The sequence below is a fragment of the Cloeon dipterum genome, chromosome 4, assembly GCF_949628265.1.
Source record: "Cloeon dipterum chromosome 4, ieCloDipt1.1, whole genome shotgun sequence".
Lineage (NCBI taxonomy): Eukaryota > Metazoa > Arthropoda > Insecta > Ephemeroptera > Baetidae > Cloeon > Cloeon dipterum.
Genome location: NC_088789.1, coordinates 15120693 through 15146427, shown reverse-complemented (window position 1 = coordinate 15146427; position 25735 = coordinate 15120693). Strand labels below are relative to the sequence as shown.

Below are 25735 nucleotides of genomic sequence, written 5' to 3'. Positions count from 1 at the left end.
AAACTAGAATGTGGGCACGAGGAAAAGCGTTGAGCAGTGTCACTCTCGAGCGTTTTTTTTTTATCAATTTCCTGTATCCGTTTCACCAACTGACAAAGTGCAGGCTGGCTCGAGGGGTGTAATGGCTGGGCCTGAGACGGACGAAAGTCCCACCGACCGATTTTGCAATCAGGGGCCTGGTGCTGACTTTCGACCGTTTACGACCACAGCGTCTCTCGTCTCTCTTTCGACAGCTCCGTGATGCCTGTTGCAGAACTCCGCACATCTGAAGGCAATTAAACAAGGCTGGTCGGTTCAACTAGATTAATTGCACATAAAAAAATGATGCGATGCAAACGTCACGAGTGACAAATGGATATCGGACTTGCATTCGTTACCATTTAGACGAACGCTAATCAAGAAAAAAAAACAGCGTTGGAAACTGTCAACGCATTGACGTAATTTTGTGTTTATCAGATATTTCACAGACGGCGCCAAACAGCAAGCGCGACAATCAGAATTATTGAAATTTCGGTGCACGCTTTCTCTCTATATTCTGCAATCTATATTCGGCGCCGCGTTGCGACACTGAACTTACCATGAAATCCTCGTAAGGGCGCCTCCCACCTGCAAAGTGCAAAAAAGTCAGAGCGGCGGATGCGTTGGAATGCGGTTTCCATCAATGGAATCCCGTTCGCCGTATTATTTTTCTCTGCGATGGGTTTTGTTAATAAGGGTAATTCCATCAGTGCAAACTGACGAGACATTCCGATCTGGTTACAGAACCAATTAATTACAACAAATGTTCCACTGTAATGATTAAAACTGAACTGACAATGAGTGTGTGCGATACCTTTTCCTTTGAGTTTTCCTCGCAGCAGACCGGATTTTTCAGAAGATGCGATCTGGACGAGTGGAAAAGACAGACTGTCACGAGATAAAGTGGCGAGCCAGCGGCAGAGGGGATGAACAAGGGGCGGTGTTTTTTCTTTCGATAGTTGGAGAGCGAGTGTTGGCTCTGATTAGAGATTTGGTTGCGTTTGGGCGCTTATCAGCATAGCGAGTTGAGGACGACGCATCTCCCATTCACAAAACAGCTTCTCGTGTTTATGACTGACTGATTTGATGGATTGTAGGGTCGGAAGTGCAAAACGCGGTTCTAATCAGCATTTAATTAAAAAATGAATGAAATAATACTTTTTATAGAGGAAGAACGTGGGAATTAAATTTTAATAATATTTGCACAATGCTAAAAATATGATGTGTGCAGTATACAACTCAGTATTTATTCACAATTATTTAACATAAAAGTGGAACTTGAAATTTGGTTTAGATTATTAGCGAATGTATAATATATTTTCAGTTTTTGATTAAAATTTTGTAGGCCAAGTTGCTGTTGGATTAGAAAACAATCGCGGACCGTTTTGTGAAGTAATCATGCTGTTGAAAGCAGAGTGGGTAAAAGAGAAGTTTTTAGTTTCGCTTGCCGCGCGTTGCCCGTCGCCGGCGATAAGAGAAAACCGGATGTTCTCTTCTACAAGAAGTGCCTTTTGGGAGCGTTCGGCATTTGGGCGCGCGAAAATCAGGCACGCCGCCGCGATTGTGCCATTCATTCATGTTTAGAGAGCAAATGCAAACAACGGACATCAAACCCAATTAGCAACGAAAGTGAATAACTGAAAAGCGAAATAATGCATAGAAATAATTAATAGCGTCAATAAAAAAACAAAATATTTGCAGATTTAAAATTAGCTAACAGAAAAATATTAGACCATGTGAAATTTCTCTTTCGCGCTTACAGATTACCCATGCATATTTAAAAAATAACCCCTCCATGGCCTAAAGATTCAGACCACTTTGTTCCCAAAAATACATGCTTAAAAATTGAATTAACTGAAGTTTTGTTAAAGACATATAGTTTCTAAATCTTACCGAGAGCGGCGAATTTCTGCTATAGCAGATCGATATGCACTATAATTCCAAATAACATTGGTGCAACAGGAACCGAGTTCCGATTTATAGAGTCGTTCCGTCCAACTGTTGCATCCTCTCTGTACCGTAGAATTTAAGGCTGATTCACAAAAATTCTGAAAAACTTCAAACCGTATTTCTTTGTAAGAGGAATAAGATGATTTAAAGAATGAAAGATAATACCCCTATTACGATGAAGAAATAATAATACTTACAATTAGGGTCCAATCTTATCTCAGCCACAATTTTAATCATTGAAATTCCTTGGAAAAATTCCTTCTGTTAAAATTTTATCAATAAATAAAAGTTATCTAAATTATTTCTACATTTTTCTCCCCACACAAATGATTGACAAAATGCCGTTAAGACAAAAATTTGAATGGAAAAAATTTAATAAAATTTGAATGGGAGAAAAATTTAATAACAATTTTTATTAATATAAATATTAAATAATCTGACCCTTTTGAGCAACGAAGTGCAGAAGTGCGAATCCTTGCGCGAGCGTCCTTCAACCTCACTGCCGGCAGATACGGGAGCAACTGAACTGAGAGGCAAGAGTTGGGCACGAGGGGCGGCATTTTTGCTCTTGGTGCCGCGTGGTGAGGCGAGTGTGCGGGTGGGGGCGAGAGTCGAGCCACGGACGGGACGAGTCCCTGACCCGGATACTGCAAGGCCGGCCACTGACTTATCTCGCGGTGCCGCCAGACGAGAGCTAGCTCTAGAGCTGCAGCTCGCAGGCGGATATGCCATTCTCACAGGTGCTCTCGCTCTTTCTTACCTGCCTGCTTCTTATTGCACACACACACTCACAGTCAGACCAAATCCTCCGCCACTTTCTCCTCGCGGCCGCCGCGCATCTCTCTTTCTTTTTCTCCTGCTGCTTTATTCTCTCCGTCTGGTATGCAGAAATTTTGCCAACGTGCTCGCGGAGCAATTTCACGGGATGCAGAAGGCCAAATTGTTTGCACACACGCGCGCGTACTCAAGTGAGCAAAATAAACTTTTCTCCCGTGCTCTTGGTTGAGGATTGAGGAGCAAAAATTCGAAATAATTGTTTTAATCGCTATGTGGCCATTCATTCAAGAAATCTAACGAATTCTATTATTTCAACGTTTTGTTGCTGCACATTAACAAATTTCCACTTGTGCATTTATTTGTTATGATCTTTTGAAGATCATAATTGGACCATTCCGGCGAAGCCATTATAGTGTGTAATGATTTTGTTTTTTGCAATTGCATCCGGGTGAAACTTGAAGAGAGCTCTGCGAATAACTCCTGCCGGCGAAACGCTCTGTCAAAGCATAAGTAATAAAATAGCGCGCCAGTCAGCACACTGGTTCCATCTACGCGGACAAACAATTTAACGTAATTTAATTACAATTTCAATCATGCCTCAATTTTAACAAAATCCGGTGAGAAACCTGTCATATATCAGTGACACCATTTTTTACTTTTTATACATTTTGAAAGCATAGGTAAATATTCAACGCATTCCTTTTTTCACCCTAGATCTGCTTATTTAACTCTATAAATAAGTGTATCACAACATAGTCGAATTTGTTTGTTTAAACGTTCGCAAGGAAAATAACCGCAAACATTAAACCTCACGATTTTTTAAGAAAAACAATTGAAGTGCGAAAGTGATTTAATTAACACTTTAAATAATTTTTTAATTATGTTTCATTTTCTAACCAGTCATGTTTTTCAGTGATTCTAAAATAGGTTTAAGCTTAAGTTTATTTTTTAATTCCCTGATCATTATTTTTTATGGAAGTTGAAAGAAAATAAGATTTTAAAATTTTCTATTAGAGCGTCCTGTTTGAAGGAATTAAAAACAATTTGCAAAAAGACTTTGCAGAGTACTAAATAAATGATTTTGCTCTTCTTTTGTCTCTTTTCCCTTTATATTTCTTTCAAACTGACCATTTAAAAAAGAAAATTTTGATATCAATTTAGAATTTTCTTTTCTGTTGAATTCTTAAAAAAATTGTTGACTCATTTATTTTGAAACAACTTATTGTTTCATTGTATTGAGCGGTGACTGAAACCAGCCTTTCAAAACTTAAAAATATGAAAAAGTGGAAACTTGATAATTTTACCATAGTGAAAATATTTATCAATCCGCAATGTAGCAAAAGGTCAACGTAGGCCACTTCCGATGCCCTTGGGACTATGAGAGTAAAATTTATAGCTATATTTCATCATTTCTACTAAAAGTTAATATACTTAATAACAATTAAATGGTCTAAAATTTAATTTTTTTTTATTTTGAAGGTTTTTTCTGAGCCAAATTTTTTTTGCTTCGAGCTGACTTATAAATTATACGCCGGGAAATATAAATTCAATACGAATTGCGCTGAGGATGGCAACGTCACTATAACCACTCGGAACGGTGTTTTGCCGGCGATGCACTCCCCAAAGTGTGCCTATGAATGGTTAGAGGCGAAAGAATTGCACTGCGACGCGTCCATCCTTCATCCTTGTCCGTCGCCAGCAAAAAAATCGTATTCATTAAATGAAGTCAACACGTCATTGAGCGGAGAAAGCTCTGCTCTTGCTACGTCTAGGTACATATCCCGGATGCTACCATTTTGTCTCCAGGTGCCAGTTAGTGAGAGTCTTTCACTTACCTGTGTGAGTGTGTGTGTGTGTGTGTGTGTGTATCTCCCTCTCAGCACAAAAATAAATCTGTATTCTTTTGGTAAAGAGAGCCGATGAATGACCGCACCGCATCCTCGTTTACAGCACCGGTCTCATTTGTCACGGTCTAACTGACTCTGCTCTGCGCGCTTTTAACAGAATTTCATTTCTATTTTTACTTCATCCGCAATGTTTAATAAGAAAGGTGTGTATACTTTTAATAAGTTACAATTTATTTCACAAAGCTGGATTGTACTTTGACTGTTTAACAGCTAGCAACACAGAAAAGAACAAGTGTAAAGACTCCACTCTTGATTCGTAAACTGGGATATCCAAAATACCTGTGAATGGAGAAAAACATTGAATTAGCTATAGAATGAAAAGATTTTTATTTTATTTAATTACCGCACATCATATCTATATAACTTTCCAAGCTGCATTGGAGATCAGGTGGTGGTAGACTCTGATCCTGTAGCATATTTTCCACTTCAAGAGGCCATTCTTGCATCAATGAATCGACATCTGGCATCAGTCTAAATACATATTACATTGAATTAGAATGTGCAGTATGATTGTTGTAAGATTATTTTTTTAACCTAGTATAGTTTATGGACGGAGGGGGATGATTTCTGTGTAACTCCTGAATGTCCCTAATCCACTTATCCACAGCTCTCAAATTTTGTTCAGCGTTGTCCAATCTTTTAACCACCTGAGCATATAAATTTAATTTATTTCCTGAATTTATCATTTATTTTTCAAAAGCCCTTAATGTTCCAAGCCACCTCACCGTATTTCTACATAAGATTGTAAAGGCACTTCCGCTGCGATATAAGACTAACTTAATCCTATGTTGCTGTACAGTCATGCAGCCCTTAAAATGATTTCTTTTGATGTGATGAAAACAAAAATTGGTTCAGCTAATCACCGTAGAAACGTAAAAAAAATTTTGAAACGAAAATAATGTTTTCTGATGATTCAATAGAATTTGGCTCTACAGATTTTTGTATGCAGCACATCAAAAGAAATCATTTTAATATCACAATGCAAAGCAACAGGATTGAGTCTTAAATCCCAACGGAAGTTAAAACATTAAAATCGGTAGCAACCGCTGGCGCCCTCCATTGACGGCTTGGAAATCTAAAAGGGGCTTTCGCAATTGGCGAATTACCATGTTTTAAATTTAATAATAAATATACACCCACCGCTTCCTTCACGGTGCCTTGTTTGGCGACGGCCCTCAGCTGCAGGTTGAGCACGGCGGGGTCGCTCTGCTTCCCGCCTGGCTCGTCGAGGAACACGAGGCCCGCCTTGTCCTCCACCTTGTCGTACCTGGGTATTTTGAGGAAGGCGTCGATGTCACCGATAGCGGGTATGAAGTCAGGAACAAATGGGCGCAGCCGAAACGCGATCTCCGTGACTTGAGGCGTGTACCGCGTGATGTGGTTGAACAGCTCCTTCACCTCCGGAGGCACGCTGAGATGCGCAAACTCAGCAGGGTCGTAGGCGCCCTCGGCCCTGGTGGCGTTCCCGTTTTGTCCGTCAGATTCGTCATCATCGTCGTCGCTGCTAGATCCATCAGGTGAGGGACCATTCTCGGGAAATATCACCGCACCTGCCTTTAAGAGAAGATTTAATTAAAATTAAATTTTAAAAATTATTATCTTATTGTTAGTTTGCCTCTGTGTCTGAAGCTTGGTTGTCACTATTCCGCCGAGTGATAGCTGCACCCCTGTGGTTTCCCGTTTGTTCCGGCGCACTTTGTTTAGAACTAGACGCAATCGGCTCCAATTCCTCCCCATTATTGTCATCTTCATCTGGCGCCCGCATCCTGCAAAAAAAATCATTCTGTCGTGACGATTTTTTACTGTCTTCTTTTGCAATACTTTCAACCATTTTGTTATGAAGAAAAAAATAAGTACATGCAATGTTCAAATTAATCAAGCACCAGAGAAATTTTTAAATTTTTTCCTACAGTGTGACAATAATTAAGCTACATAATTATGGCCTTGTAGTCAGCTCAGAAATGTTTTAAAACAATATCTGAAACGATTTATGGGCTATTTGCTAATTCCCTGGCTCGGCAAAAGGCTCTTTCGGAAAATAAAATGACCCATCAATCGAGTCGTCCTATCAATTGTAGCATATAAATATCACCACGATGGAATAATAATTTTAATTGGCGTCGCAATTCGATTTTGAATGATTTCCCATGTTAACTCTCATAAGGATTTTTTACCTTTGAAGTTCCATTACTCGCAAACTGCATCTAATCAAAATATTTCTCCTTTGGTTATATAATTATCTCTTTACTCAAGTTGGATAATAATATGATATCTACTGCATGGTTTTAATAATTTCCCAAAATCCTATAGCGTTGAAGTTGAAAGTTGAATCCTAATTGTGAGAGTGTACCATAATCCTTTTGTTAGTCTAACGACAATGTTTAACCGAAGAAAAATGTTCAAAGATCACAAATAGACCACGCATAAAATTATATTATTTACCCGTTTGAATGGCTAAATAAACCGACTCCGAATCGCTCCTCTAATACGGAAACGCAATGTCGCGCAATTCGTCAATAGGAATTTGCATTCGAAAATCTCCCGCCGCGCACTTCAGCAGCCGACCATTGAGAGCGCTTCCGCAGGCCCGTACGTAAACACTGGGAGCTAAAAATATCGATAGTCACAGACAGGCACTGGCAGACGGTGCACGAAATCGCGGAATAATAAATTTACGCAACATCCCCGACCCTCCCCGACCTCAATAATCACAGTCGGAGGCAAGTTGGACGGAGGAGCGAGCCTGCGAGGGGCTGCGAAGGTAAAGTCGCTGCCTAGGTCGAGGTCAATTTCAGCTAGAGCTGGAGCCTTAATTGGTGAGCCACTGCAGCCTTTTCGAGTGCTTGTCAAATTGCACTTTTGCAAAAGCAAAGGGCGGGTCCGAAATTATGATCCGCCGGAGAACGAATTCGTCGCGTTTTGTAGGGTGGCACTTTAATTTGACACTGTGGAATGCGTCTGCCAATTAGCAGGAAGTGCCCCAGTTTGGTTTAATTCGCACCAGTGCTTCCGTATTTAGCAACTTCCCAGTATAACTGCACAAATTGTGTATTTTGCATGAATGATTGTTTATGAGTTCAACTAATAAAGTTTAATGTTTGAACAGGCTCCACCAAAACTTTTTGATTTGTTCAAGTCCAGCTGAGCATTTTGATTTTTGGTCAGTTCCCTAATTCACCTGCATCCTGTCTGTGGTGACCAAAAATTTAACAATGGTTTGTTTGTTTTTATTTTTCCTTAATTAATTTTTGCAAAAACACCTTGACTTATCGGTTAAATAACTCGTGATTTTGCCCTTAAGGATTCAAGCAAAAGCCCTGAGGTAAAAGGCAACATGGGCTCAGTTTGGAAGCGGCTGCAGCGAGTCAACAAACGCGCCGCAAAATTCCAGTTCACTGTGTCCTACCATCAAATCACTCTTGACACTTCACCTAAATGGTAAAAGAGCTAATTCATTGAATCCCGCCTCTACAAAGTTGCCAACAGGAAACCCAACAAACTGAGCATAGCGTTCACAAGGAGAAGTCGGAGGGTGCTCACTAGTGCACTTCCCTGGGAGCCAACAATGAAGGACCCTCTGCGAGGTCTGGTCATCTGGGCTGTCCCTGAAAACCAGACTGTGTCCATCACGCTATTCAAGGATCCCAGGACTCATGAACTGGAGGATAAAGACTGGACCTTTGTCCTGGAAGACGTAATTAGAAATTAGTTGTGTGTAATCAACTCTAATCCCGCCTTCCAGGTGAGCCCGAACGGAAAGCGGAGACAATTGGCTGCTTTGGCGGTGAACATGAAGCAGTACGCTAATTTCGCAGCCTCGCAGGAAGAGTTGAAGCTGACATTGAAGCCCACCAGCAAGAAAATCACGGCGGCCACCTTGGAGTGCACCATCTGCAGTTTCCTGTTGCGTGAAGGAAAGGCAACGTAAGATTATATCATCAAAACTGAATTATGATCTTTTAACGCTTGATTTGGCAGGGATGAGGACATGCAGAGCATGGCTAGTTTAATGAGTACCAACAACACCATGGACGTAGCTGTCATGAAGGATTTTGATGAGGAGGAAGAGGATGAAGGTGAGCTTTTGCTTAATGCTTAACTCTTTTTTATAATGAACAAATGAGTTAATAATTTATTTAACATGAAAGTAAACACCCCATGAACCCTTCAGCAGGGGCAAACGAGATACTGAGGTCTCAAAGTTTTCTAAAATGTACCTGTAATACCCGTAAAAATAAATATTTTAAAGAAACTTTTTCATGCAATTTACTGATAAAAATACTGATTTTGGTGTAAATTTAGTTGCGTTTGCTTGACCTCTCTTGCCAATTTTGTCCTCCAACCCGTGATATTTTGTCTGTTTGTTTATACAAATTAAAAAGTGGAAACCATGGTAGGCATATCTGTTTGTGAAAAATGCCAATTTCAAGTTCTGAACAACCATTGCATAGGTGAAAAAATCAGCATCTATTTGGGACACTTAAAAAACTAGTTCTGAATGATTATTTTTATTTTAAAATTTGAGCAACTTTCTGCATTGATTTTCTGTAGTTCTTCCCTCACTGATTGTTTTGTAGCCGCATTTTACCTTAATTACTGCAATAATTAGATAATAATGGTTCCAATGCTACTCTGGTGCAAGTAATTGGCAAAAAAGAGTGCTGATTTGAGTCAGTTGAAATATTCAATTTTTTAATATTTAATGTGTTGATTTTCAATATTTCTTAGAGCTAAACAGCAGTCGTGCCAAGGAGCTGGGAAGTTTGACATCCCAAATTGATCAGCTGACTAACAGCATCAGTGAGAATGAGTGGGGCAGTTCGAACTCGACCCCAGTGCCGAGTATTCCGTGTTCACCCAGAGATGAAATGCCACCCAAACCCATAGAGCAAACAGAGTATGATGCTATTAGAGTAACTGTAATTTGTTTATCTTTGCTCTTTACTTAGTTCTGCGAACAGCAGTGCGCAGGAAATTAGATTGAAGTTGAAGCCATTGGAGTTAGACAGTGTAAGTTGAGCAATTGTTTGCAATAATCATTATTATTCTTGAATATATTATTTTAAAAGAGGAAAGATAGAAATTTTTACCACCAATGAAACTACTTATTTTAATCTGTTTGGCTATAAGAGAAATTTAAAATATTAAATCAAATAGGACACAATAAGTGTTACGCCACTGTCAAGATCCATCCGGGAAACAACTCCAGGGCAGGACCTTTTGGAGTGGTGCAAGGATGTGACCAGGAATTATACAGGCGTGAAAGTGACTAACCTCACCACTTCGTGGCGCAACGGAATGGCCTTCTGCGCCCTCATCCACTACCACCGGCCTGACCTGATGTAAATCATGCTCCTTATTTAATTACTGTTGTAACGATAAACTTACGAAAATTACTAATAATTTCAGTGCAATTGAATCACTCGTTCCACACGATATTCGTGGCAACTGCAAAATTGCCTTTGACGCTGGTGAAAAGCTGGGAATCCCTCGCGTGATAGAGCCTGCGGACATGGCTGTACTTGCTGTACCGGACAAATTAGCTGTCATGACTTATTTGTATCAGCTCAGAGCGCACTTTACAGGTAAATTTTCAATCTGTTATTATAGGTATGAAATGGCTTTCATTTTTACAATTTTATGGTTTTCTTTTGAGGGATGAATGGTCTCCATTTCATAAAAAAATAAACCTTTCAAAATTACAGGCGTAATTTTATCTGATAGTCATTTTCCTATGTGGCACGCACTTTGGAAAGCCTCAATTAAAATGAAATTTGAATAAATTGTATATTTAGAGAAAAACTTTTTCAGATTCTTAATTAAATCGTAGAACAAAATTTTTAAATCTAGCCACAGATTTGGGAATCCATTACAATGTTAAAAAGTTGATTTTAATGTTTAATACGCCAGCCATTTAAAAATTTTAATTGGCTCCTAATTTACGCATGGATTTTTAGGTCATGAATTGGAAGTCCAGCAAATCGGCAAAACCATTGATGAATCGTCATACATGATTGGAAGATTTAACACGGACACCAACGCTGAAGTGTCGGCACAACTGTTTGGTGCTGAAATTAGAAACCTCCAGCAGAGAGAGTCTGAAGAGCGGAACAAAGGTGTGATTTATTCTTGTTCAGTTGTCAAGCAGCTGACTGAGACGTCAATTTTTAGAGAGAGCGTCATCACCTCCACTTGGGGCGGTGCGTGAAGTCAAAGATAAACTGTTGGCTAGCTCCAAAAGCATATTAGGCAAAGTGCTGTCTCCATCAAAAGAAAAATCCCTTCTTAAAAGCGAAAGAGTTAGTAACATTGTTTTGCTTTTAGTCCCAGATTAATAGGAAGTTGATTTCAGGCAAAATCGCCCACCACGCCATCCCCACCGCCCCAGCCCCTGATGACTAGGCGTCAGCTAACCGATCCTTTTGGTTCGTTCGAGGAGGACGAAGATCAAAAGTATGATGTTAAAAATATCTCACACTTTTTCCCTAAATATGATTTTTCTGCAGACAACATGCTTCTGATGCCAGAGAAACATCTCTTAAAGCCACATCTCCAGTTGAAGTGAGATTTTTATTATATCTTGATCCATAACATAACGTAATAATTCCAATACTAATACAGACAACAAAAGGGAACCCTGGGCAATATATGCTCCAACTTACATTTCCCCCCTCAAACATTTAGACTTGGAAGAAAATGACCAATACAGTTTTTCAATGTAGTATCATTTTCTAAGTTTAAAGCAAAACATAAGTACCTCGTCACACTGGGATTTTAAAATTTAAACACAGGAGCAAATTTCATCCAATAATTATGAAATTTGGTATGCAGACAAATCAATCGATATATAATATGTGTATTTTTGACAAAATCCTTATTTTTACGCATAGCGAGTTAAAACACAATATTCCTCAACAAATTAAAATATTTTATCATAATTCATTAGTGGGGACTTTTAAAGTTTAGCAATATATAAGTCATTCATGAACTTATTTTAATAGCATTAAATTAGTTATAAACGTTCAATTTTTACTATAAAAATTAAAAGTTATCACCAAAAATGTTACGAAAAACTGCAATTTTTATCTAGTTTAAATTTAAAAATGACCCATCAATCGATTTGCCTCATCAAGAGGAATATACACACACTAATATATATATATATATATATATACAATAATCAATAATATCAATAATCATCCTAATTGAACAAAAATTGTACTTTTAAAATTTGATTGTATGGTTTTTCCTAAAATATTTATCCAGTTGGTAACTCTTAATCATTGAAACATTGGACTTGTGATCCATTTATTATATAAAAATTAACTCATTTGTGGAAAAATTACTTGTCAAATACAAAAGCTGAATATACCCAAGGTTCCCTTGCTAGTTAAAAACAATTAATGATTTCATAATAGACAAGGTATCTACAAATTTATATACTTGTTTTGATATATATTTACAAACTTGTTTTGAAATAACCAGTTTCAATTGTCTCTTGATTAATGATTACTTAATATATGTTGATATACATGTATGGGTGCACATGAATGGTTTGAGATTATCGTAATAATTCACGTCCACTAGTATGTCCAAATGTAAGAAGACACTACACATTATCCTAACCTTTAACCCTCTGCAAAAACTGAGAAGTAAATTCAAACTTCCCTGATGTTCCAGAGTGATAATTTTATAATTGAAGTGACCAACCCTCCAGAAGATGATCCTTCCTCGCCAACTAGCGCAAATAATTCCCAACAGGTATAATTTTGTATTACCTTTTCCTAAAAATTAGTGTACTTATGAAAAGATAATAACCCTAGCTGATTTGATTTTGCGGAGCTCTTGCATTAACCAGATTTCCCCAACCACATTGTATCTAAATCAGGCCAGTCCAAGTCCCAGTTCTTATTGTTAGCTCAACCAAAACTCTTATCTTACTATTCAGATACAGTAGATGGAAAGACTTAACTTGATTTCGGCTGAGCTAGTCTTACAGGCTGGTTGCCCTACACTTTATCCAGATGCCTCCTAAAATTGCCTCTAAAAATTTTGTTTTCAATCCTTACAACATCTAGTATATTTGAATGATAGGGTTGAGGTTTTGGGTCTAAAGTGTGGGCCTGTCCGGTTTTTAAGGAGCTTTGCGTGCCCCTCATCATAACTCTTGTGAGAGTGCGGCATGACAAGCATGATTTTGTATGTACAGCAAATTTTAAAGCGACACGAGGAGTTGAAAGAACGCGCTAGACAGTTGCTGGAGCAAGCTCGCAAAGACGCAGTACGTGGAGGAGCCCCTCTGCCGCCATTATCACTTACCATCTCAAAACACTCATCAAAGGTACGCTGCTTTAACTGCCTTTGGTAATTTTTGGACTAAAAATACTTGCTTGATATATTTGCTTGGTTTGCTAAAAGTGTTCACTTTTGCCGTGTGCCATTAATTGCAGCAGAACGAAAAGAGACAGCAACAGCTTAAAGAGAAGGCGAGAATGCTGATCGAAGAAGCGCGCAAAGGGGTGGTGACCTCGCCTGAGGCGGCCACCCCGACCAGTCCAGAGGACGTGAGTCCTGCCAAAGAAATCAAGTCTCCCACAAGTCCTGTCAGCCAGGTACGCACGCTTTTCTTGAGAGTTTGCATCTCGATGGTTTAAATATATAGAATCTTGCAAGATCAGAATATTTTTAACGTTTAAATTGTTTCAATGGCAAGATTGGATTAATTTTTATTTAAAATAGACGGTTTAAACTTAAAACTCCAAAAAAATAGCCAAATATACACGTTTTTCGATTAAAATTGCACTCTATAGATACAATCGTAATTTTTTTGTGAAAATTGTGATAAAATTTTAAATTTTAGTTAGTATTAAACCGAATTAACAAACAATGAAAAAATTCAACTTATAAATTTAAGTAAATTTTTGTATTTTTTCTTCTCTTTATATATGAATTGAACGACACATTTAACCAAAATTAATAGAATAGATAGAATCGTAAAATTTCTTAACTTTTTTCTTTGATAAAATTCGTTACATACCTTCAAAACGGATAATGCATGAGTTTTTCCCAAGTTGGAAAGACGGGCAAGAAGTACGTTTGAAACCTAGGGTAAATTGGCTAGTCTGAAAAAATGTTTTAGCATCATTTTAAATTTGATTGATTGAGGTTGAATGATCAGGAAAAGTCAATCGTCTTAAATTCACAGCCCCAAGGGGCCAGATAATTATCTGAATAGGAAATGATTTTTCAAACGGTGAAGGTTGGAATAGGCTAACGAGAGATAGTGGTCGAAAACCGCTACTGTCGTCAAGGTGCATGACGTCAAGCCATGTAGATAAAATTGTTACATTTTACTTAATGGTAAAAATTGGTTCTTTGCCGTTTCCATGCTAAAATGTCATGACGTCATAATGATTCCAAAAATATGTGATGTCGCTGTCATATAAAGCCACAGAGACTTCCTACTTAAATACTTTATAAATGAAATTTTTGTGATTTCAGTGGAGTGGCTATGAAAACTCCCCAATGAGTGAAGCAAACATCAGGAGACCTCCAACGCTTCAGTCATTCTCATCTCTAATCGAACGCATCTCGCCAGATAAGGAGCAAGAACCAAAATCAAAAGTAAGTTGGGCCACGATTTCACCTGCAATTTCTTGAATAACTTAAATTTTTTTTGAAGGACCCTGGAAATTATACTTTGAATGAGCTTGAAATTTTGGAGCGGGAACAAAACCAGATCGACCAAAAAGCAGCATCTTTAGAAAAAGACCTGCGAAAAGTGATGGACACGGGTAACCAAAGAGAGAAGGAAGAAGAACTGATGGCACAGTGGTTCCTTTTGGTGAACAAGAAGAATGCTCTTCTTCGACGCCAGATGCAGTTGAATATTTTGTAAGTCTCCTAATTAATTTGACCAAGCCATTGTTGAGCACATGATTTGCGTGTACTTGCAATGTGATAATCCGAGCGATGTTTGGGGAATTCAGAGCGTTTGCGCCTACATTTGATTCTCTGTGACGGCAATGACGGGTCCATTTAAATTTGGAAGGATTGCGAAAGCTTTCCGTTTCGATACTTGCTGGTTTGCACCTTTCAGCATGCGTGAATTAATTTCACGGGACGAATGTCTAACGTCTCAACTAAAGACCCCGGTGTAGAGCAGGTCCTTTTCTGGACTGTGCTCCCTCCAATGACGCTCTAAGCTCTATGTAGACTCAAAGTTTTCGCGAGTTGTTTGTTATCGGGGGTCGCCCATCTCAAACGAGAAAAAATGAAAAAATATTAAGAATTAAAATTAATTTTGATACCAAACTAATTTTGCAGAGAAAAAGAGGATGACCTTAAAAGGAGATGCGAGCTGTTGAACAGAGAACTCAGAAGCATTCTCTCCATTGAAGGTAATTTTTTTTGTTTCGTTTCGCTACCGATTCTTGAACTCATTTCAATTAGATTGGCGGAAAACTGAGGAGCAGAAACTGCGTGAGACGCTGCTTTTGCAAGAGCTGGTCAGCCTTATGGACAAGAGGGATGAGCTCGTTCACCATCTTGATTCTCAGGAGAGAGCGTGAGTTTTACCCTGGAAACCGATTTTTAGCTATTAAATTTGTGCAATTTTAACGCAGGATTGAAGATGATGACCGAATAGAAGAGGACCTGACTAGGGCTACCATCAGAGAGCACAGCAACCGAAATTGTGTTATTCAGTAGTTGTTTAGTCAGCTCATTGCTAGTGATAAACGTTCAATATATCTTTTTTATTGCGATCATTTGAAAAGGGGAATGATGCTTGTGAGTTCAGTCAGAGATTATTTCATATTTGCATACGACTTCCATTGCATCGACCGGATAGTGAGGTTTGCATCGTTCAAGTTCAGTTTGAACTTCTTTTATGCCATTATGCTGCAGAGATTTTGGTTTTATTTGAAGTATGGTTAGTGTCTTGCCATTTCAGCTTTAATTCTTTATTATATTATACTTATGTTGCATTTCGCGGATTGTAAATTTTGCGCACCTTTGTGAATTCGGTTTAAATGAACTCTTGGTTGCCAAAGAAAGGTGCCAGCTACTGTTAGTTTTAGAACATATTAAATTATTTATCATGAAATCTCTTCGACAATCTGTGATTTGCTTGTATCACAATTAAAAAAATGTGTCGTGCAATATGAATTACTAATTCATTTACAATAAGTTACTCGAATTACGTTTAACGCTTCAAGTCTGTGCCCAAGAGCTCTGTCAATAATTTTTACTGTCAAATAAACTTGCCTTTTTGTCAACAATTTGTTCACAAAACTGAGCTTTAAATTATTACAGTGCCGCCTTTTTAATTTACAATAGGAAAAATGGGGCTTTTGGCAATTACCAATACAAAAACATGATAGTGATATGGTTGACCTCTACATTCTTAAGTGGGTATAATAGTTATTCTTTCCTTACAATGATATGCTAAAATTTCAAGTGGAATAAACTCTGTGTGCTCGGTCATGCTGCGTGTTCAAATTTGGACAGTCCATAAGTAGAGTTTGCTGCTAAAGCAAAGCGCAAAATGCTACGTAATGAAATATGTATATGGATTAAAAAAGAAGTGACGAACTGAGAGGATTGTAGGTTTAGGGTTGCGTGCATAATTGCGTTTGATGAATTAATCATTCATTCATTAAAAAAGAAGAACATTAACATTAAAAAAACACGACCTTGACTCCTCTTGTGAAAAGAAGCGTGGAATTAATTTATTAAAATATAGACAGTTTAATCGAAGTACATTGATTAAAAAATTATATGCAAAAAACTAATTGCTGATTTTGATGGGGATTAAAAAGCATTAAAAAAGTTATTTTTTAGTACGTAACAATTAAGTTTGTAACTCATCTGAATCTAACTAATTATTTTATAATTGCCAGCCTTGACTTGAATCGCTAGCATCTTGTTAAAAAACGCGCGCGTTCCTTTCATCTCTGAAGGTGGAATTTCCGCGATTATTGAGCTATCGTGCTTTTACTTTGCCGCGTTTGCCGTCTAAACGGGGAAGAAAAGGGACAAAAAATCGCATAAATCACAGAATACGGACGTCGCTCTTTACCACGCAAAACTTCGCCCGGAGAGCTTAAGTTCGGCCCACAAAGCATTTCAGAAAAAAAGGGAATCAACTCAAGAGACAAGGTCATACGCGGAACTTTATTCTAGACCGCTCCAATACCTTGATAATTTTTAAAATGTTAAATTAAGAGCGAGATGAAAAATGATAATTTTTAGGTTTAAAATAGCAACAAAAATAGTTCAATTAAAATAATGGAGTTAACTTTCTTATTTCTTAAATCTATTAATTCTAAAAATTTTATACTATAAAATTTGAAAAGATATGCTAACACGATACACAAATTATAATGATACATAAATGACGAGTTTTATGAATGGTTTTAAATTCAGGATGGATATATTAATGAAGTTGCGAGAGGAATAAATTAAATGACATATGCTCGCTCTCGTCTCTCGTGGGGTTAATTTTTGGTTTGAAATAAACATTAAACACCTTGCTGGCATGGGTGTTCAAATTTGGATGAAATTTGCTGGAGGTGTTGTCGTAGCAGTCCTTTGTCGCACCACCCAAGGCACAAAGATTTGACGATATAATCTTATATATTTTCCTCTTATCTAGTTAAGTTGTCATAAAATTGCCTGAGTATGTTTATTTATTTATTTATACCTGTTTTAAACGTACTTAAATATCCTGTTTGTTAGCTATTTCTTCATCATTTTATTTGAAAAACGTGAATTCTAAGCTAAAGTTATTGTGAATCATGACTAGCACAACGAGTTACGTATACTTATGCATATATATATATTTTCATTGAGCCATCACGAAGTGCTACTCTTGCGTATTCTCTGGCGAGGTTTAATAATAAAACGCTCAAATTAATAGCTGTAAAAATATGAAATGCACACGATAATAACTACTGCGTGCATTTATATTCGCGCCTCAATAACAAATTAGTGCTTTGCCCCCGAGTGTGCACTGCTGGAAAGTGCAGGGAAGCCTCAGGCGAAAGCGTGAGTGTGTTTTTGTGCCCGTGCATAAATAGGTACGCGTGTGCAGAGGGCAATTGAGGACTGCGCCGCCGTATTCCAAGGCTGGCAAATTGATGCGATTAGCCAGAGGCAAGTATGTACACTACACACACATGCACTCAATTCATTTCTAGCTCCTGGCGGCGCTATCAAGATGAGCAGGGGACATCTTTATTCTAATTCGCGGCGAGCGAGCATGCCTTTGGGCTCTGGGGGTTGCAAATGAAAACGAATGCCCCCGCGCGCCGCGTACTGAAAAACACGGTCATAATTTATTCGTGGACGCGGTGCGAGAAGAAGAATAAATAGCGAGTGCGTATGGGAGTTTGCTGCGTTCATAAACCGTGCGTGTGAACAAAACGTTATTATCAAGGCCCCCGAAACCTCTAATTGTCGGTAGCCAAAAACGCCGACCTTGACCTAGAACGAATTTATGGCCAACTAAACTAGAGCTAGCTGCCAGAAAACGTTAATATATTGCATTATATAGTCCCAATTATATCTTTTTTAAGATACGATTGGCTGATTCTTAATTTCAAAGGATAATAAAAGCTTTTATCCCTCTCTCCATGCGTAACATAAAAATTCAGGCAAAAACTTGACATCATATATAATTATAAAAGTACTTCCTCGTTTCCCAAGAATATCTAAATCCTTAATTAACCAATGCTCCAAAAAAGTTAATCAAAATAAACAGGGCTGTAAAAATATATTTTTAATAGTTGACCTTTGTAGACAATGTTTCCTTACTATTAGTTATGTGGTTTTAGAAGGTTTTGGAGCTGATTTAGACGGTTTTACACGGATTTTATGACAATAATTTAGCCCAATTGAAACATTTATGCTTCTAAAATGAATAATTTTTAATGTTCGTTAATTTCTTAAGGAGATGAGTTGTCCCAAATTCACAAGCTTAAAAATACGGAAAAAAACGAAAAAATTGACGGTAAATTTTTTTGTGAAATCTATAGTGCGTCTTGATTATTGTTTCAAAGTATGATCGCAGAAAAAAAACAGTTTAAAAAATGTGCAGCTTTATATCAAACTCCTCCAAAATAGCTCCTTCAAAATTAAAACTAAGCACATGTACTAACCCATATATTCCGTTCATAACTTTAATTTCATTAGGACGTGTAGTACAGGAGCACTTTCTAGTAAATTACATGCTACGAGTTTTAACATAAATAAAAAATAAAATTGCCTACAAATAATGACTTGTTGTTGTGTTGCACTAATAGGTCCGTAATATCCCCGATTACGAGAAGCATAAATTTATTACTATCCATCGTAAGGTAATCACCCTCAGCATCAAAGCATTGCGAAAAAATGCGATAGTAACAATCCTCTATTTGTACACTTAACTTGAGAAACCGGCAAAACGAGAGAGAAAAAGGCACAAGTTTGCGCAACGTGTGTTTACTCATCATCCCACCACAGCAGGAAAAATGAAAATGTACAAGGAGATTTGTCTGGTAACACAAGAGTATTATTTATTTGAATCATTTGTGCTCCAGGGGAAGAGGAGACTGACTTTCGTGCTTCCTGATGAGATCAGGTTGGGTTTGGCGCGCGTGCGAATTAATCTCGCGAGGCCACCCTGTTCATTCGAGAGCGTGGGGAAGCAAGGTCGGATCGTAGTTCCTTTTTGCAAGAGAACAGGAAATCGATCCTTTTCTGCAGTTTTGCACACTGCTCTTTTAATCATGAGACTCGCTAGGTACTTTAGCGTTTGTTGCTCTGTCAATGCGACTAATCAAGTGATTCCTCAAGAAAATTTTGTATATAGTTCGGAATTTCCCGCGACGAATTCTTACAACAAAAATTTAAGTTTCCACATCACAAGTCTTTCCCAAATTGGTATTAATTCCCAACAATGGCAGGAACATTCAAAGGCCAGTTTTTTTTTAAAAAAGGAGCGAAAAAAATGTTGTTCTTGAAACAATGGATTTTCAAAGCGCCCACTCTTAAAACTCTCGCTTGTACAATACAAAAGCTTCCGCGTGTGGATTTTCAAGAGCGACAACTTTTTAGCCGTCATATTTACAGGAGTGCGATTAATTATTCAAATATGCTACACTTCATGGGACAAAGAAGCTTGGATATACTATTACAGAAGAAACGCACTTGCACCATTAATATAAGCGATAAAAAGTGGAGAAGGATATTTATATAAAAGGGCTTTTATATATTTTTCAGCGGAAGAAAAAGGTTACAGACGCCCAAGGCTGTGCTTAAGTGATTTCCGTCTCCTAATTAATAGTTTTTAACATATATGTTCAACATTTTTATTCAGGTTTAGTGCCAATGAATTTTTCCATTGAATTAATGAAAATTAATTAAAACTTAACTGTGTATAATATTTTTTTGCGAATTCAAAGTCGGAAAAGTGCCTATGTAAATTCAACAAATTTAAATTTAAGATGGATGCATTGTAGGGAAAATAGGAAAGATTTCATAAAAAAATAAAAAAATCTTACACAGTTACAGTTATGATCCGGAATATTAAATTTGCCATTAATAAAAAATCAAAATCAACTAATAAATTTTCCATTTAAAAAATCATGAATTGAATCTTAATTTAGTATACAAGTCAACTCGAAAAAGCACTGTAATAGGTTGCAAAATAATATTGATGCCTCAAATTGCTTCCAACACCCTTGAAAAAAATTATTAACTTTTGAACGCCTGGAATTTTTTATTATTTTGCCTTAAATTTAAAACATGAGATGTGGTTATGGTTTGGTAATTAAGAGTGAGTTTCGCATTATTTAAAGTATTTTTAAAATCTGAGAAAGCATGCTTAGTAGTAAATTATTTTCTATCAACATTTTATACATTGTAGATGGGGGATTGAAAGGGGTAGAGGGTAAACACCCCCTAAACCCTTCAGCTGGTCAGGGGAGATCGAGACAAGTAGTCTTTACATTACTGATGGTTAGAACCCGAGATTTAGAGTTGACAATATTGGCAAAGCATGCGAAGTCGAAAATTTTGTATTTTTTCGAGTTTTAATGGAAGTGAAATTTCTCGAAAGTTAAAAAGACATATAATTTAAAACTTGTATGTAATAGGACAACTTTCAAGCACGTTTTTAAAATTAAAAAACCTAACGTAAATTCCAAAATGTCGATTTGAATAAAATATTAACTGTAGTGACCTTTGACCTTGACCTAGAACATTAATTTTGGTGTTAATTTGATCGGGCTCACGTCTTATTATTGAAATATCACTACAGGGAGATGAGATATTGAAGTGTCAAGTTGTCTAAAATTGTGCCTTCTAACCCGTTATGATGAATATTTTGTAGAAAACCTTTTATGACGCAATCTACTATAGAAGACTGATTTTGGAGCAAATTTCGTTGAGTTTGCTTGACCTCATGCCAAATTTGTCCTCCAACCCGGGTCATTTCGTCATAAATATTTTGTAACCTCTGCGGTAATAAATATTTGGAATACATCCGGAGCTTAAAATATAACCCTCATTATTTCTACAATGTAATCCAAGGCAAGAATCACGAGACTAAAGTGATTATGCACTTGTCTTGAAGTTTCCTTGCGTCTGCGAGACGTGCAGAGACGCAGAAATAAAAACAGCAACAAGATTTGCACTGAAAGGGAAATAAACTTCCTCGAGATTTCCCCTTGCTTAACCATAATCGCTGCAATCGAAGCAGCTCTTGAAACAAGAATATAGCAAAGCGGTAGCGCCGATTGAACTAGCGTGTTGTGTGAGTGCCGAGTTGAGTTGTTTTGGTGTGTGCAAGGTCAGTCGGAAGGTGAGCTCACGCACTGGCGGCGGCGACGGACAAGCAGGTGGAGGTGGCTGCGGTTTAGCGCGAGTGGTGAGGGAGGATGAGTCCTCGTCGTCCGCTTCGCCACACCACAGGGGCAGTTGTCCGCGGCGCGCCAAAGGCGGTGTTTGCTCCTCAGGGAAAGCTAGAAAAGGATTTTACCTTACGAACAATCAGGTAAGTGTTCATCTTCGACACTTATAAAAGTGCCGCTAAGTCTACCGATTTTCTTTTTTATACAATTCATTAATTATTACGGGTGTAATTTTATTAAACGCACTGGACTGGTAAAAAGACAAATTTTTTATTCACTTGAAATATTTTGATAAAGCTGTTGATGGTTTAATTATTCAGTTCAAAGTTAAATGGAGCTCTCTAGTTTTCCGTATATTTACGAAAATGTCCTGCTCTGAAGTAATAGAGAAAAACATCTCGATAAATACAGAGGGAGCTGCATTTCATTTCAAATGAAAAATTAATACAACCTCGTGTCCCTCTGACTTCATTGGCATCATCTACAACAAAATATCATTTAACTTAATCGTCCCTTTTGGCTTGACTTTGGGACCTTGAAAAAATAAGGAAAATTCTAGAGCATGATGCTTTGACCCAAAAATAGGAATTATACTAAAGAGTTATAATTTGTCTCTTATTTCAATAAGTGTTAAGCATTAAGATGTTATCTGTCATGAGTTGCTCAACGGAAAATAAATGCATGAGCGTGCGAGGTCAGTTTTGTACCTTCACCCAAAATTGCAGCTCGCTCATTATTTTAGCGATTCCGTTGAAAACAACAGTGGCTTCCCACAAAGTGCAATTATCATTGTTGCACCATGCATTGGAGTTGCGAAACGATCAGTATTGGATCACACACTTGTGTATTAATTTCTTATGTTGCTTTGTCTGCGTCGTGGTTCGATTACATTATGCGCAATGAGAGTATTTCATTACTTTTTTAGTCTAATTGGAACATTTTTTCAATAGTTATTCATTCGCTGAGAACAATACGCTCATTGTCCGATGGACGCCGCACATCTCACACGCGTGGGCGATTACAATAGGCGCGAACTCTTTTATGGTTTGCTGCGTCATACTAAAGGCAGTATTGGCCCTTGATTTTTATTTGGACAACTGCTGCAAAGACAAACACAGAGATATGTAAATGGAGTGTGTTATTTGCTGCAAAATAGGAAATAGATGAAAGGAATTTGACATTGGCAACGAGGAAATGCTAATTTGAATTAAGAATTTTTATGCAAGATGAGTAGTCAGCCTTTTAATGAGATAATTTAAAAACTTCTTTTAAAGATTTTTTCAACTGGTAATGTTTTATTTTCATTGAATACTTATCCTATCTCACCAGTTAAAATATTTTTTTCTATTGTTTCAATAAATTTCGGCTATTTAATTTTCGTATTGCACAGCTAAGTGGTTTCACCTGTTGGAACTAAATTGGTTGGTTTCCTGCGAATAGCAATGACGTGCGAAGCAAAGCATTGTGTGACTGAATTGGCAAGCTGCACTTTATTTACGTAACACATGTGCCTCTTGGCCTCAGATCAAATGATGCAATTTTTATGTTCCTTTGAGCAATGAACCATTCTAGCAGTTTCTAGCAAATTGTTCAAGCACTTTAAAAACCCATTTTCTGGAAAAAAAAGATAAAAAGAGTTATCGCAAGATAAGCGGCGGAAGTGCGTTTCGAAAGTGCAAGTATATATAATATGATATGTTTGTTTGATTTCAGACTTCAAAATGCTGACCAAGGCTTACTCGTCATTGGTACTGGCAGTGGACGTGCTTGTTGCCCTCATCAAATTCGTCCTGATCCTTTTGGAGTCTCTGTTCCGTCTAGTTTTTCCTGTTGAGCAAAAGTCCATAAAAAATGAAGTCATTCTTGTGAGTATATGAACAATTCCCTTTTTGTAGTTTTTTCGCGCAAACGGTTTTAGTTCTTCTATTATTTCGTGGGCAGTTTCAATTTTTCTTGACATTTATTTTAACAACTGCTTGAATGTAATGAATTACGTAAAATCGTTTTTCCATAAATAATGAAAACGTTTAGCTGAGCACAGATCACAGAATGTGGCCTTTTATGGGAAACGCGTGCATAGAATGCACGGACAATTGAAAGGTCGAAATTAATTGATGGCCAATAAAACACGTGCATTTTCCTATTACGAACCAGGTCACCGGGGCTGGTCAGGGAATCGGCCGCGAGCTGGCCTTCCAGCTGCACAGCCTGGGAGCCAAGCTGGTGCTCTGGGATATGGACGGCGCCAAGTGCGAACAGGTAGCCAAGGAAATCAAGTCCCTGGGAGGCACAGCCGCTGCATTCTGCTGCGACGTGACCGACAGGCAAAAGGTTCTCGAACTGGCTAAGCAGGCTAAGGAGCAGGTAAACACTTTTTAAAATCGAATTTGTGTGCGTTCGGCGAGGCCGCGCGCGCGTTTGTTAACTAGCTGCGGCCGTTGAAATCGCCAAAACACAATCGATGCCTGTTTGTATTGCTGGCGTGGTAAATAAATATTTAATTCTAGGTTGGACCCGTCACCATTCTGATCAACAATGCTGGAATTATGCCTTGCAAGCCGCTCGAAAAACACTCTGAACAAGATATCCGAAAGAACTTCGACGTCAACATTATCTCTCACTTCTGGGTGAGCACAATTTTTTTACAGAAATGTTAATTTGTTAGAAGAAAAAAAAACGATCACTGAGAAATTTCGCGAATATTTTAAAAATCACATCAAATTAAAAAAAATCCAGATGCTGGAGGCTTTCCTTCCCGACATGCGAGCCCTGGGTCGTGGTCACGTGGTCGCCCTTTCCTCGATGGCCGGCATCTGCGGTCTGCCCAACCTGGTGCCCTATTGTGGAGCCAAATTCGCCGTCCGAGGCATGTCCCAGCACCCATATAATATCAGCCACGTTTCTAAATCTTGACTTCAATTTTCAGGAATGATGGAGGCCCTGAGGGAGGAGCTCAGGCAGGACCCCAAGAAGCCTGAAATCCACCTGACAACCATCTACCCCTTCATCGTGGGCACCGGCCTCGTGCACAAGCCCAAGATCAGGTTCCCCACCCTGCTGGGCATCGTGTCGCCCAAGACCGCTGCCAGCAGCATCATCCTCGCCATGAGGAGGAACCAGCACGAGATGACCATCCCCCGGGCCCTTTTCCACATGAACAATGTCACCAGGTAAATTAAATAACAAAATATCAAACCGAGCGCTCAAGTGCATCATATTTGTGTCTGTGTGCTCATACTAGGTCGATCCCCTTTGTTAAGGCGGATTTGCCGATCAGAGGCGTCCGTCAATATGTCCATAACAAATACGGAATGGATGGTTCAAAAATATAAATAATTTTTAAAAGAAAATATAAAATCTTGTACTGTCCAGCAGTACTTTATCGCCAAAACATAATTCATACCAAAGTACAAGCTCCAAAAATTAAGATAACTATTTTTTGTTGACTTTTGTGGTTTTGAAAAAACTTCTTGGCCATTTTCCTGCCAATTTTATTAGTTAATTAACAATATAAATTTTGTGTTTCCAGGATGCTGCCCCAAAAGTTTAGCGAGGTGATGCGCGACTTGATCGACAGTGGATGCGACTCTCACGAGTAAAATGCCAAATACACGTAAAGCCCTCTAAAAGGCTGGACGAATTTGTTCCCATCGCATTTTGTGTTTCACCGTCGATGCACCAACAAATATTTATTCACTCTTGTGTCAATTAGCTCCTCGCCGCGCTATTTGAGCCTTGAACACGGCGAAAATAACGCGGCAGTAGGAGGAACCTTCAAGCGTGCGTCAACTTTGAGATCTGCGACTTTTACTGGTGCAGCAAAAGTTCCTGGCTGGATGAGGTGGGAGAGAGATTTAAGACGAAAATATCTAACACAATTTTTTGCCACAAAATTATTAACATTTTCTTATTGATTGGAACTTATGAAGGGTGTTTCTAGTTTTAACTTTGTAGGAAAAAGTCACGCAGATGTCAGGAGTTGACTGTGACTATGTGACCCGCGATTACAACTGAAGTTTTCATATCTTAGCTATAGCATGAATGTCGCACTTGTGTGTAAACGTAAATTGTGCTTTTGTGTAAATAATTACTTTGTGAATGTGTTGGATTAAATTCTATATTTTTTCACCTGAGTGTAGAGTTTTATTTCTCGTCGAGGGCAAAGCAAATAAATAAAAAACTGGGTTG

The 25735-nt window shown here is 38.1% G+C and overlaps 3 protein-coding genes across 3 annotated transcripts; 2 read left to right on the top strand and 1 right to left on the bottom strand.

Annotated features, from left to right (window-relative positions):
* Nucleotides 1-4802: 4802 nt before the first annotated feature.
* IFT46 (intraflagellar transport 46) lies at nt 4803-7236 on the bottom strand. Its single transcript, XM_065491892.1, has 6 exons — nt 7095-7236; nt 6268-6418; nt 5793-6206; nt 5187-5299; nt 4996-5123; nt 4803-4931 (listed from the first exon to the last, which is right to left on the bottom strand). The coding sequence occupies exons 2-6, from the start codon at nt 6415-6417 to the stop codon at nt 4828-4830; spliced, it is 909 nt and encodes a 302-aa protein (XP_065347964.1). The 5' UTR covers nt 6418; nt 7095-7236; the 3' UTR covers nt 4803-4827.
* Nucleotides 7237-7758: 522 nt separating this feature from the next.
* Nucleotides 7759-15965, top strand: Ehbp1 (Eps15 homology domain containing protein-binding protein 1). Its single transcript, XM_065491891.1, has 21 exons — nt 7759-7867; nt 7954-8090; nt 8139-8346; nt 8395-8576; nt 8631-8728; nt 9381-9549; nt 9602-9662; nt 9810-9994; nt 10062-10237; nt 10610-10768; nt 10824-10951; nt 11005-11105; nt 11159-11213; nt 12333-12413; nt 12862-12993; nt 13103-13264; nt 14154-14276; nt 14335-14546; nt 14979-15052; nt 15105-15219; nt 15278-15965. The coding sequence occupies exons 1-21, from the start codon at nt 7865-7867 to the stop codon at nt 15360-15362; spliced, it is 2646 nt and encodes an 881-aa protein (XP_065347963.1). The 5' UTR covers nt 7759-7864; the 3' UTR covers nt 15363-15965.
* Nucleotides 15966-21516: 5551 nt separating this feature from the next.
* On the top strand, nt 21517-25680 carry LOC135944474 (short-chain dehydrogenase/reductase family 16C member 6-like). Its single transcript, XM_065491455.1, has 7 exons — nt 21517-21690; nt 23261-23412; nt 23702-23911; nt 24055-24174; nt 24284-24413; nt 24474-24717; nt 25077-25680. Exons 2-7 carry the CDS (start codon nt 23269-23271, stop codon nt 25144-25146), a joined length of 918 nt encoding a protein of 305 aa, XP_065347527.1. The 5' UTR covers nt 21517-21690; nt 23261-23268; the 3' UTR covers nt 25147-25680.
* The last annotated feature ends 55 nt before the right edge of the window (nt 25681-25735 follow it).

Excerpts from the sequence above, each read along its gene's own strand:
- IFT46 (XM_065491892.1), bottom strand. The coding sequence starts at position 6,417 with ATGCGGGCGCCAGATGAAGATGACAATAATGGGGAGGAATTGGAGCCG. Across the intron at positions 6,207-6,267 it reads ACCAAGCTTCAGACACAGAG|GCAGGTGCGGTGATATTTCC; the intron begins GCAAACTAACAA and ends CTTCTCTTAAAG. Across the intron at positions 4,932-4,995 it reads TTATATAGATATGATGTGCG|GTATTTTGGATATCCCAGTT; the intron begins GTAATTAAATAA and ends CTCCATTCACAG.
- Ehbp1 (XM_065491891.1), top strand. Across the intron at positions 8,577-8,630 it reads TTGCGTGAAGGAAAGGCAAC|GGATGAGGACATGCAGAGCA; the intron begins GTAAGATTATAT and ends TTGATTTGGCAG. Across the intron at positions 8,729-9,380 it reads TGAGGAGGAAGAGGATGAAG|AGCTAAACAGCAGTCGTGCC; the intron begins GTGAGCTTTTGC and ends AATATTTCTTAG.
- LOC135944474 (XM_065491455.1), top strand. The coding sequence starts at position 23,269 with ATGCTGACCAAGGCTTACTCGTCATTGGTACTGGCAGTGGACGTGCTT. Across the intron at positions 24,175-24,283 it reads ACATTATCTCTCACTTCTGG|ATGCTGGAGGCTTTCCTTCC; the intron begins GTGAGCACAATT and ends AAAAAAATCCAG. Across the intron at positions 24,718-25,076 it reads CACATGAACAATGTCACCAG|GATGCTGCCCCAAAAGTTTA; the intron begins GTAAATTAAATA and ends TTGTGTTTCCAG.